The sequence below is a fragment of the Mobula birostris genome, chromosome 25, assembly GCF_030028105.1.
Source record: "Mobula birostris isolate sMobBir1 chromosome 25, sMobBir1.hap1, whole genome shotgun sequence".
Taxonomy (NCBI): domain Eukaryota; kingdom Metazoa; phylum Chordata; class Chondrichthyes; order Myliobatiformes; family Myliobatidae; genus Mobula; species Mobula birostris.
The window spans coordinates 53,589,348-53,602,775 of record NC_092394.1 but is presented as its reverse complement, the minus strand read 5'-3'; the positions used below and the strand labels follow the sequence as shown (position 1 = coordinate 53,602,775).

The 13,428-nt window shown below is 41.3% G+C and overlaps 1 protein-coding gene across 3 annotated transcripts in view; it reads left to right on the top strand.

The window, feature by feature from the left end:
- Positions 1 to 13,428, top strand: part of rabep1 (rabaptin, RAB GTPase binding effector protein 1) — a 129,929-nt gene that overhangs the window by 57,234 nt on the left and 59,267 nt on the right. For all 3 annotated transcript variants that reach the window (XM_072242926.1, XM_072242927.1, XM_072242925.1), the window contains exons 8-9: positions 3,194 to 3,331; positions 8,694 to 9,152. In XM_072242926.1, the coding sequence (XP_072099027.1) occupies positions 3,194 to 3,331; positions 8,694 to 9,152 (597 nt within the window). The remainder of the gene's footprint in view (positions 1 to 3,193; positions 3,332 to 8,693; positions 9,153 to 13,428) is intronic.

Sequence of the window (13,428 nt, the reverse complement as noted above, 5' to 3'; positions counted from 1 at the left end):
TGGGAGGGTTTGAAGTAAATTTATTGTCAAAGTATATATATGCTTCCATATACTAACTTCCTCAAGATTCATCTTCTTGCAAACACTTACAGGAAGAAATTGCATTAGAGTTTTATTAAAAACTATACATAAACAAGATAAAGGCTGACAGCCAATTAAAGTGCAAAAGATGACAACTGTGTAAATAAAAATACTAAGAACATAAGGTGTAAAGAGTCCTTGAAAGTGAGGCTGTAGGTTGGAGAATCAATTCAGAGTAGTGGTGATTGAACTTATCCATGCCAATTCAGGAGCTTGATGGTTGTAGGATAATAACTTCCTGAATCTGGTGATGTGGGACCTAAGGCTTCTGTACCTCTTGTTCGATGGTAGTTTCACAAAGAGGTTATAGCCTGGATGGTTGGGGTCTTTGGGTACTGCTTTCTTGTGGCAGCACACCATGTAAATGTACTTAATGGCTTTGCCTGTGATGGGCTGGGCTGTAACTTTCTGTAACTTTTGCTGTAGTTTTTGGTGATATGCTGAATCTACACAAGCTTCCAAGAAAGTTGATGTCCTGTTGTATGCTCTTTGTGGTGACGTGCTGGATATAGGACAGATACTCTATTAATGCCAAGGATTGAAAGCTGCTGACCCTCTCCACCTCAGTTTTCCTAAGGAGGTCTCACTCCTGTAGTTGGTTGTACCTATGATGGAGCTGGCTGAGACTACAGCCTCTGCAGCCTCTTGCATTCCTGTGCTTTGGAAGGTTCATACCAGGCTGTGATGCAACCAGTCAGAAAACTCTCCTCCATACATCTGTAGAAATTTGCAACAATCTTTGACATACTAAATCTCCTCAAAACTCCTTTTTAAAAAGTAGAGCTGTCTCCTTTGTGATTGCATCAATATGTTGGGCTCAGTACTGAACCTCTGAGGTACTGACGCCCAGAGACTTGATGCTCAACCTTTCCAAAACTCACCCAATTTTCCATCCATGTTGGTTCACCCCCTTTTATTAATGGGCTTCAATCTTGATAACAGTCCTGTTGTGTGGCACTTTATCAATTTGCTTTTGAAGTCTATGTGCATCATCCATATTCCCCCATCCACTCTTTGCTTATTGAAGAAAGCACTATTAACTTAAAGTGCTGCTTTCCTGTAGCAGATGTGTGCTCATTTTTTAAAATCCAGATTTATCTGAGTGACCACTAATCGTATTTTTAATCTTTGTTTCTAAAACTTGTTCCACCACCAAGGTTAAAACCACTGATCTGTGGTTTGTTGTGTTTGCTAGTACATCCTTTTGATCGGTTTAGCCCAAAATGTCTTTCCTGTTTGTCCTTGGTTGGGGAACGGTTCATGGTATTTGGCATGGAGACAGTTGATGCATCATCCAGTACATTTCTTAATTCAATTCTGGTTGGCTTCATTGCAGGGCGTGTGGCATGCAAATTGTGAATGGATCCCCCATCAAGTTGTAGTTGTCTCAGCCAATCATGCCTCCACAATGCTGGTCCTCCTGTTTTTACCACATACCAGCTCAATGTGGCTTGTTGGTTGGTTTAATTCACTGTTACATATGTCGTTCCCATAGGAGTTATCTTTTCTCCAGTGTAGCTTTTTAGTTGGATATCTGCATGCTTCAGTTCAGTATCTATGAGCTGCCAGACTCATTTTGTGGAATCACTGAAATAGCCGAACCAGTGTCCAATTCTAATTTAATTTTCTGTTCACTTCTGATGTAAGTCATATTGCTTGACTTTTGTTAGCTTTCATATTGTAAATCTCAAGGCTACTCGATCATGTATCGCTCATTAAAATCATATTTTTCATCAATAGCATGCAGATTCGTACTCTTTTAAACTGCAACTTGTTTTCTGTGTAGTCCATTTATTTTTGTCTGCCCGCCATGCTGTTTGTAGAAAATGCAACAAAGTAGGAGACATACAATTTTGCCCTTTAAATCTGCATTTGTTTGGTGAGCGTGAGTTCCTGCCGCAACAATAACACAATTTGTTCGGCAAGGCTAGTTTTTTTGTAGATGATGCAGCTTTGTTCACACTCACTTTCATTCTTGACTAACTCAATTGTGTCTTTGTGGCTTCCATTGAAACAGAGATTTCCACTGCTTATTTGAATGTAAGCTATGCTTCAGTTAGGTGTTTTGAATGCTTTCTTGTAAGGCTTTGCAAAGTAAGCGATTTCTCACTGTATCATTAAGACCATTACCAAACTGACAACGCTCAGACAATCCCTTCAATTCAGCCATGTACACTGAAAAGGACTCCCCTTCTTTTTGATTCCACTTATGAAACCTAAAGCTTTCTGATAAGTGTTCCTGCATTAGTTTGACAATATCAGGAAAGCTAATTTCTTATGATTTGTTTGGAGCAGTTAAACTTCAAAACAAACTGTATGCCTTTAAACCTTAGGCACTCAGCAAAACTGGCAGTCGCTTCTCATTAGCTATTGCATTTGCTTCAAAATACTGTTCCAATAGCTCAGTATACATGAGCTAGTTACTCATTGTGTAAGCAAACTCTTTGATTTTTTTGACGTAGCCAGGCATTTCTGCTTTTTTAAAATATATTAATATCACCCGGTTGGTACTCTTTATGAACCCTGAATTCTGTTTTCTGAGTTTAAAAAAAAGATCATGTCTGTCTCTATGTGCTGGGCTGTGACAGTGTGCTGGGCTGTGACAGTGTTATGTTTTGTTTAAATTAATCTAAAGAAAACAAGATTCTGGGAATGTGGGTCTGGCTTCGTCTTTACTTTTAAACGAGGCCGCTTGTATCATGTGGCAGTGTAATGACATAGCAATTAACATATTTTGACATTAACCTGTAATGATTTAAATGAACACGAACACACACACACACACACACACACACACACACACACGATAACTCAAGTATTAAAATATTAAATACACAATCTAACTTTTGTAACTTTCATTTCATTGATGTGAACAGGAAATCAGAGCTTTTATGACAATAACTGTTCAAAAGTTTAACACATTTAGAGGTGCAGAAATGTGCCAGGGCAGCTACTTTTGTGAGGCTTGTACTGTGTTCTTCAATGTAAAAGTGGTACTGCATTAAACAAAATTACAAATTGTAAGGGAAAATGGTTACTACTTTTTGGGACCTTGTTAAAAGCACCCTGAGAGCAAATGTGTTCTGAAATTAGAATAAAAAATCTATTTCAGGCTGAAGATGAACAGAGGAACCTCAGCAAAGCCAAGGAGAAGAAAGAGTCCGAGACTGAGGAAGAAGTACCAGTCGTGAACTCCCAGCCACGTGTGGAATCTCCTGTTAAATCTCTCCACACCTTACCTGATGAAGAGGTCAGTTTTGTAACTTATGAACATTTTCTAGACTATTATTCAAACTCCAGTGATGCCAGTAATTTGTCTGATAATACTTGCCTTTAGCCTACAGTTCCAAAGGGAATGTTGTACTGCATTTGTCTTCTCACTCTTTCAGTAGTTCAGCCTGAGTCCGGAAAGAGTTCAGTTTCTGTGTGTCACCAGCGAGGAGGCACTACATGAAGTTTGCTGTTGGAGAGGCTGTGTACTATCAGGGAGCGACTTGCACATTCAGCTCTCTTTTTCGCAGGACTGCGAGCCAGCGGTGGAAGCTGAAAGTGAGAGTGATAAGCACTACCAGCTATAATACCACACTAGGTACATCACAACAACCATTTTGAAGGGAAGTACAGTTGCAAGAAAAGTTTGTGAACACTTTGCAATTACCTGGTTTTCTGCATTAATTACTGTGGTCTGATCTTCATCTAAGTCACAATAATAGACCAACGCAATCTGCCTAAACTACTAACGCACAAACAATTGTACTTTTCATGTCTTTATTGAACACATTGTTTAATCATTCACAGTCCAGGCCGGAAAAAGTATGTGAACCCTTGTATTTAACAACTGGTAGGAACTCCTTTGGCAGCAATAACCTCTACCAAGCATTTCCCGTAGCTGCTGATCAGATTTGCATAATGGTGAAGAGGAATTTTAAACCATTTCTCTATACAAAACTGTTTTATTTCATCAATATTTCTGGGATACCTTGCATAAACAGCCCTTGTCATGTCACGCCACAACATTTCAATTGGGTTACTCCCTGTACACCCATGACTGTATCACCACCCACAGCTCCAACCTGCTAATTAAATTTGTCAATGACACTACATTGATTGGCCTTCTCTTAAACAACAATTTTGGAGCATTGTCATATTGCATCATCCAACATGATGTTCGTCCCACCATGCTTCACAGTCAGGATGAGGTCTTGATGTTGTTGGTTTACAGTGCCCTTTTCCCTCCAAACATAGCGTTGTGCATTTCTGCCAAAAAAGTTGGATGTGATGGGAGGTGAGGACCTTGATGTAATAGCTATCACTAAAGGGGTAGTGCTGAGCAGACTTGTGGGCCTGAAGATGGATCTCCCCTGCCCCTGATGGAATGCATCCCAGGATACTGAAAGAAATAGCAGAAGTTACACTAGAGCCTTTGGTGATGATTGACCAAAGTTCTCTGGACTCTGGGCAGGTCCTGGCAAATTGGAAGACAGTGAATATCACACCACCGTTCAAAAAAGGATGTAGGCAAAAGGCAGGTTAGTTTAACGTCTGTAATTGGGAAAATGCTTGAAGCTATCATTAAAGAAGAAATAGCGAAGCATCTGAAAAGCAATGGATCCATCAGGCAGATGCAGCATGGATTCAGCAAAGGCAGGTCCTGTTTGGCAGACTTACTGGAGTTCTTTGAAGATATAATGAGCACAGTGGATAGAGGGGAACAGATGGATATTGTTACTTGGATTTCTAGAAGGCATTCTATAAGGTACTGCAATAAAACTTATCCATAAGATAAGATTACATAGAGTTGAGGGTGATGTATTAGCATGGATAGAGGATTGGTTAACTAATAGAAAGCAAAGAGTTGGGATACATGGGTGTTACTCTGGTTGGCAGTCAGTGGTGAGCGGTGTGCCGTAGGGGTCGGTGCTGGACCCGCAACTGTTCACGATATACGTTAACGACCTGGAAGAGGGGACCAAGTGTAGTGTATCTATGTTCGATGACACTGAATTGAGTGGAAAAGCAAATTGTGCAGGAGATATGGAGAGTCTGCAGAGAGATATCAATAGGTTGATTGAGTGGGCAAGGGTCTGGCAGATGGAGTACAATGTTGGTAAATGCAAAGTCATCCCCTTTGGAAGGAAAAATGAAAGAGCAGGTTATTTAAATAGTAAAAAAAAATTGCAGCATGTTCCTGTGCAGAGGGACTTGGGAGAGCTTGTGCATGAAGCACAAAAGTTTAATTTGCTAGTGCAGCAGGCTATCAAGAAGGCAAATAGAGCATTGACCTTCATTGCTGGAGGGATTGAATTTAAGAGCGGGGAGGTCATGCTGCAAATATACAGGGTACTGGTGAGACCGCACCTGGAGTACTGTGTGCAGTTCTGGTCTCCTTACTTGAAGGATATACTGGCTTTGGAGACAGCACAGAGGAGGTTCACCAGGTTGATTTCAGAGATGAGGGGGTTAGACTATGAGGAGAGATTGAGTTGCCTGGGACTGTAGTTGCTGGAATTCAGAAGAATGAGAGATGTTATAGAAACATGTAGAATTATGAAAGGGATAGATTAGATAGAGGGAGGAAAGTTGTTTCTACTGGTAGGTGAGACTAGAACTAGGGGACATAGCCTCAAGATTTGGGGGAGTAGATTTAGGATGGAGGTGGGGAGGGGCTGCTTTTCCCAAAGAGTGGTGAATCTATGGAATTCTCTGCCCAATAAAGCATTGGAGGCTACCTCGGTAAATATATTTGAAGACAAGGTTGTATAGATTTCTGAATAGTAGGGGAATTATGGGTTATGGGGAAAAGGCAGGTAGGTGGAGATGAGTCCATGGCCAGATTGGCCATGATCTTATTGAATTGTGGAGCAGGCGATGGGCCAGCTGGCCTACTCCTGCTCCTATTTATTATGTTCTACGTTCAACTTTTGTCTCAGCTGTCCACAGAACATTGTCTCAAAAGTGTTGTGGAATATCCATTTGGTCTTTTGAAAACTCAAGCCGTGGTGATTTTTTTTTTGGAGAGCAGAGTTTCCTCTGCTGTGTCCCTTCCATGAACACCATTCTTGTTCAGTGATTTTCTTATAGTGGACTCATGAACAGAGATTTTCGCTATTTCTGGAAATTTCTGCAGATATTTTGCTGTTACCCTTGGGTTCTTTTTCACCTCCATCAGCATTGCTCATTGTGCTCTTGGTGTGATCTTTGTAGGTCCCCCACTCCTATGGACAGTAGCAACAATACTGAGTTTCCTCTATTTGTAGACAATTTCTCTAACTGTGGACTGATGGCCACTCAGGTCTTTAGAAATGCTTTTGTTTTGCCTTTTCCAACTTCATGCATCTCTACAATTCTTCTTCTAAGATCCTCTGAAAGTTGTTTTGATTGAGGGATGGTGCACATAAACAGATCTTTCTTGAGAAGAGCAGGCTTTGTCAGTAACCTGACTTTGTGTGTCTTTTTTATTGGGCAGGGCACCTCTGCAACCCACACCTCAAATCTCATCTCATTGATTGGAACATCTGACTCTAAATAGCTTTTGCAGAAGACATTACCCCAGAGGTTGATGTACTTTTTTTAACCTATCTGTGATTGCTTAAGTAGTGTACTCGGTATTGACGAGAAGTGCAATGGTTTGTGTATTATTAGTTTAGGCAGATTGTGTTTGTCTATTCTTGTGACTTTGAAGATCAGACCACATTTTATGAGTAATTAATGCCGAAACCAGGTAATTGCAAAGGGTTTACAAACTTTTTCTTGCACCTGTAGCCATTCTTGAACCTAGTGGTGTTGGACTTCAGGCTTCTGTACTTGTTGCCCAATAGGACCTGTTAGAAGATGGCATGGCCTAGGTGATGGGGTTCTTTGGATGCAGAGCCTCGTGTAGAAATTACTGATGGTAGGAAGAAAAGTGTCTATGATTAATTAGGCCAAAGGTCACCAGAGGGTTCCACGTACTGGCTCTGGGAATATGTTAAAAGCTAATTTACCACTTCCAACACACTAGGTTTGGGAAAAACTCAAGTACAAGGGCCATCTTAACCGGCTGTATACATCTGTCATGGATTGATATTCGGAAGGCAGGACCCTGTGCAATCTGACCCATTATAATCAGAACCATATTGAATATCATGTGAGATCAGGTTTGCTACTACTACACAAAAGTAGCTGACACTGGTCTACAGTTGCAGCCAAGCCCAGTCTTGAAGTAGGGCAGAATATGTTAGATGTCGTGATTGTTTACAGTTCCTAATTGCTGCTTTTCAGCTGCTGCTGAAAATGGCGTATTAATTGCTGAAGGTAGAAGGGGATCATTTGTGCTGCTGACAATACAGCAATGTACCAAAGTTTTGAAATTTAGGAATAAACGTGAATTAACGAAGTGCTAACAGTAGCAACTAATATAGGCAATCACCTTGTGGGTCTGGGCTTAACATTTTATCCCAAAGAAAACATCTTCAGCTGTACAAATGAGGATGAAGCAACTAAAGATGGTGGAAACCTGAAATTAAAAAGAAAGCATTTTGCCCCCCTCCAAAGAATACAGTCTGACATGTTGCATATCTTAAGTGCTTTGAATTTCATCATTTTGATTCCTAGGATTATTAGGTTTCTTGTACTAAAATAGAATGAATTAAAGATGGAGTTTTGAAGAATGTGAGGTGATCTAACTGAGGCTGAAATTATAGATTGACAAGATAATTGCCGTCAGTCTGATCCAGCAATAGTGTACCTGGAATCATGAGTACAGTCTCCAGATCAAGGGTCTGCCATGTAGGTTGTGGTGAGAACTTCTATATTCAGAAGATTTTAAGCCTTTGATATTTTACTCCAGATGACAGTGGGTTCTCAGCTGCTGGGTATATTCCTGGCTGAGGTTGATAAGGCTTATCGAGGGGTATGGATATTGGGCAAGAAAGTGGGCGAGTAACTGAATCAGTGACCTTACTTATAAACTGTACAGGTTTTAAGAGAATGACTAATTCCTTTTTTTTGATGCTCTTAATATATGAAATGAAAGAGAAGATTGAGAGCTTGGTTTGGCTGCTTCTCTGTAGGGTTGTTCGTCGAGGTTAGGTCACCTATGTTTCGTCATGGTCAAAGTGATATCATCAGTGCACGATTGAGTGATCTCTGTTAGCCTGTAACCAGAGAAACAGGCCAGAGATCAGTCAGTTATCTGTTTGGCTACGACCCTGCGGAGAGTAGCACCCAGCGCGACAGCCAATCAGAACACCGAATCAGAGCAATATAAAAGCAAGCATTTGGCAGAAACAACACTGAGTTGTGCACTGAACTAGTGACGAAACACTTACGACCTAACCTTCAGTCTTGGCAAGCAACCCTACAAACAAGCTTTTGAAGTATGCTATCAATAATGCATTGATGTATCCTCTTCCTTGTCTTTGACCCCACGACCTTCTAACTCAAGCAAGAAACTCACTGAGCCGCAATGGTACCCTGTATGTTGAGTATCGTAGCTGCATTATTTACTGGCCAACAGCATACACTGTTCACAAATTTGCATTGTGGAAAAGTAAAAGATGCCTTTAACCTTGTTTGGAAATAACTATGATTTTTAGTGTTCTCAAATGAATTGTTTCTTTTTTTTTTTCCAGCCTTGTGGAAATAGTATATACGGGTCAATACACTCCTTGGATTCTGATGTGTCAACATCGCATGCAGGTCCTGCTGTTAAGCAAGACAGTGAGTTATTTCGTGAGGGCTTAAGAAGGGTACAGTCCACTGACAGTCTGGGTACCTCTGGCTCCTTGCAGTCAAAGAGCTTGGGCAACGGACATAAAGCAAAATCTGCAGGAAATCTGGATGAGTCGGACTTTGGACCTTTGGTTGGAGCAGACTCTGTTTCTGAGAATTTTGATACGGTTTCAGTTGGCTCTTTCCAGATGTCTGGTTCCTTCATATTGACCAAAGATCAAGAAAAAGCAATTACAGCACTCACGCCAGAACAAGAAGAGACTGCTTCTCTTCTGTCTAGTCTTACGCAGGTGGTGGATAGTGCACCGAGTGGATACAGAATGGTCAGTGAAAAGGAATGGAATTTACTGCAACAGGAGGTGAGTTCCTTAAACATGTCTTTTTACTTGTGCTGTTACCAAATGGTAGTAAGCATTGTGGCTTCAGTTCATTTTTCATCATGTTTGCATCTCATGAACTGGCTTAAGTTCTCAAAAATATTGTTAACCATTAAAGAAAATAAAGCCGGGAAATGGGTATCACTGGTAAGACCAACAGTTATTGTCAATCTCTAATTTGCCTTGATGAAGATGCTATTAAAATTCTGTTGTGCTGCTTGAAGGTATTGTTGAGTAGAGAACTTGGAGATTTAGACCAGCGATCTCGAAGAAAAAGTATATTCCCAGTTGTGCTTGGTAGGTGACTTATAGGTAGTGCATTTGTTTGGAGCCTACTGCTTGATAGAGATTTTGGGTTTAGGAAGTGTAGGACTAGCCTTGGTAAATAACTGCAGCGCCACTTTTTCTCTTGTTCTTGGGCTACAATGGTGGTGATTTCACAAGGAAGCTGAGATGAAGTGGTTATTTGGCACTTTTGGCTGGTTTTTATTGCAAATACTTCACCTTGGTCTTTGGCATTCATTGGCTGGACCCCATAGTAGATAGAGAGTTTGGAACTGCCCCTTCCTACAAGTAATTTAATTGTCCACCACCATTCATGACTGAGTATAATGGATCTGATTCATTGGTTGTGCGATTGCTTAGATCTGTTTGGTGTATTCTGTCTTTGCTGTTTAGCTGGCATGTCGTCCTTGCAGTATCTCATTTTTAGGTCAAGCCAGGTTCTGCATCAAGGTTAATCCAAAGCTTGTTCACAACGCCAGAGTTAAGAATCTGCTAGATCACAGATTGTGGTGGTGTACGTTGCTGTCTCTGGTCATCTACAATGGTTCATGGATGTCCAGATCTGAGTATATCTCTTTGGTAAGAATACAGTGCCACACAACATGGAGGGTTTCTTCAGTGTAAAGACCAGACTCTGTCTTAAGTAGCTAAACCTGCAAAATGGATTACTGAGGAAAAGGTCAAGGTTTAGCCTTCATGCTTGTTCACGCGGTCATCTCAGTGCTACTACTCCATCCTGGGTGAATGATATTGAAGTCCCCTCCTACAGTTTATTTTTCACTCTTACTGTGTTCATTATTTCTTCCAAATGTTGTGTACCATGGGGGGAAACACATTTTTATCAGTTGAGGAAGTATAGTAATTGGTAGTTATCCATGTGTAACTTGATATTACGAGACTTCCTTCATGGGGTCTGGAGTCGAAGTTGAGGAATCCAAGTACTCATCTGACTTAATGACCAAATTAGCAATTAGAAAGTAGATGAATGTCATTGGGGAAGCCATCTTGAAAACTCCTCGCCATGAACTGGTTGCACCACTTCATGCTTTGTAGCTAACTCATAAGTGTCATATTCTAGGTTGACATCACTGATGAGGACTGTTAAGCCCCACTGCATTTGCATGGCTGCCAGTGCTGGCCCACGCTACTTATATGACTCTTGTGAAGAATTTCAGTATCTTCAGAAAAGGGAGAAAAGCCATGGAGACTGCTAACCTTCCTATTCACCAAGCATTTAAAAGCACCTTTGTCATTATAGAAAGGTACAATTACATTATTCAGCTAGAAGTAAAAAATGGATCATGGAATGCATCCAAAATTACCTCATGACTGATACCAGAACCAATGTTCCAGGCTTTGACCTTGAAGATAGAAAGCCTTCAGTAGAATTTACACAAGCAGTAGCCACTTTTTCCACATCAGGGAATGTTTGCCTCGGTGCAAATATAGCTGTAGGTATTTTGAAAAATTGTTATTCCATTGTGTGCCATCTTAATTATAAAATGTGAATTAAAGTGTGCCGGACATCCAATTAGTCTGGAAAATCTGCTGGTCCATCGTTATCAATGTCTAGAGTGTGCTGGAATTTTCTGTAAGCAGCTTTCCACGTCACATGAAAAAAAGAACTGGTCCTCCGAATTGGGTCCTAGGGAGGTGGGGACAGGGCCCCAGTGAATCCCAGGCACCGTGGGGATTAGAACCCTGGTGAGACTTGTGGGCACCAGATGTCTAACTAGAAGAGGTTTTGCTGTAGTTAATTTTTAGATACATCAGCATATCCAGGAATGTAGGGGTAGTGCACATAAGTGCTGCTGAGGTAGGAGATTAGCCATAATCTTTTGAAATGACATTTTGGCAAAGGACTACAGAGTTTGTTCATCCTTCTTTCTTCACATTCTTCTCATCTAATGGTCTAAGTGACTAGTGCAGTAATAGGGAAATGGATGCCTTGTTGTTGTTCCACAAATATGTACTCTTGAATATAATTTGACAGCCATAATATAACTTCATTCTTAATGCAATCTCATTTCTTGTAAGAATGGGAGATTAATGAATCCTTCAGATTATTATATGTTGGCGATACAGCAAGGTAATAGGCTCTTCCAGCCCATGAACCTATGCCATCGCAATTACACCCATGTGACCTACCTGCACAGCTTTGGAGCGTGGGAGGAAACGGGAAAACCCAGGTGGTCACGAGGAGAACATACAGACTCCTTACAGAGTGCTGGAATGAAGCTTGAGTTGCTGGCATTGTAATAGTGCTTTTTTTGTCAGTAGGATTTTGGTCAAATATAAAAAGGCAATTCAGTATTCTGTAGTTAGTATTAGTTTAATCCATTAAGTGCACGAGTAGATTTAAATACATCATAAATGTATATGAAACCAGAATGGAATACAATGATCAAGAATTGTTTTTGGAGATTTCAGTAGCTGTACAATGGTCTTCTGGACTGGATTTTGTAGAGTAGGGTAGTGCAATGGGTGGAAATGTACGTAATTCATAACCATCGACATTGAGTTGGGGCTCACTTCAAGAGGCTGGTCTGACGTGATGACATAATAATGTGAGGTTCTGTTACCAGGCTTTGTGTTCAGCGTTTGGCATGCAGTAAATGAGTTGCTATAGCTTTTCTTAAACATAAAATGCCACATGTCATTTTATTTGTAAAAACCTGTTGGTGACCCTGATGCTCGAGGACAAATCCAGGGTTATTGAGACATGTCAGCCAATACAGTAGCTTTGAAACTGCCGGAGTTTTGGGAGCAAAATGCTGTTGCTTGATTTGTTCAAACTGAGGCCCAATTCGCGCTGAGAGAAATCCCCGCCAACAACGCCAAGTATTTCTGTGTGATAGTGTCACTCAGCAACTCACTGTCTGAGAACAGTGAGTCTGACTCTCTGAACATGATAAATACTGATTGCTGAAAACTCACCTTTTACAGACTTTTGAACTTTTGGTGTCTGAGTACGCCAAATAGTTGCTGTCCTTGCCTGGCCTCAGGGGTGTGAGGCCTTCGGAGCTGAAGTCTCTCCTGGGAAATCACCATCCTTGTTTTATTTTTAAAGAAGTCTTGATGCAACAAATGCCAGATCAAGTTTGCACAGCCCTCACTATGCACCCATGAAGTACTATAGGGAGCTTGCTAAAGTCTCCACTCAGGCAGGCAAACGTGCGTAATTCCTCCTCCTTTCCCTATTTTAGTAAGCCTGGTCAGCAAGGCCTCCAAACAGACAGTGCCAGGTCTGTGTTTTTACCATCCTCGTTTCGGTATGATCGCTAGGAAGTGCTGACCGCCTCGCAGCTTTGACAGTGCCAGTTCAACATAATAGCAGAGGTCTGCGAGCACCATGGGTTCCATGTGTGAGTATGCGCTGCCAGCATCACCTATTGATGAGAAGGCAAAGAGTGACAGAACCCTGCTGGAGACCGCCAGTGGCGACAGGATCCTGGCTTGTGGGACATGACAGTGACACTCTGCTTCAGTGGGCAACATTACACATGGGACTTTGTTTTGGCTAAAGTGGCTAGAGCTCTGCTCGGGGCAAATTTCCTGGTGCCCAAGGACCATTGGTTGATCTTAAGAACTGCTAGTTTGTGGATGTGAAAGACTTTGGATCGTTATCTTTTTCCCTCAGTAAGTTCCCCCACCACAACTCTGTCAAGCGCCTGCACCATCACATGTGAGTTAACTCAATTGCTGGACAAATTCCCAAACCTCACTGAGCCACATCTGGAGGACTGGCAAATTGCAAATGTCACTCCACTCTTTAAGAAGGGAGGGAGGTGGAAGAAAGGTAATTATAAACCAGGTAGCCTAATTTAGGAGGTTGGGAATATATTGGAATATATTATTAAGGATGAGTTTTTGGGGTGCTAGTCCTCTCAAAATATGCTTGCCTTCCTTACAATCAACTCAACCTGCAAGTTAACCTTTAGGGAATCCAGCATGAGGACTCCCAAGTCCCTTT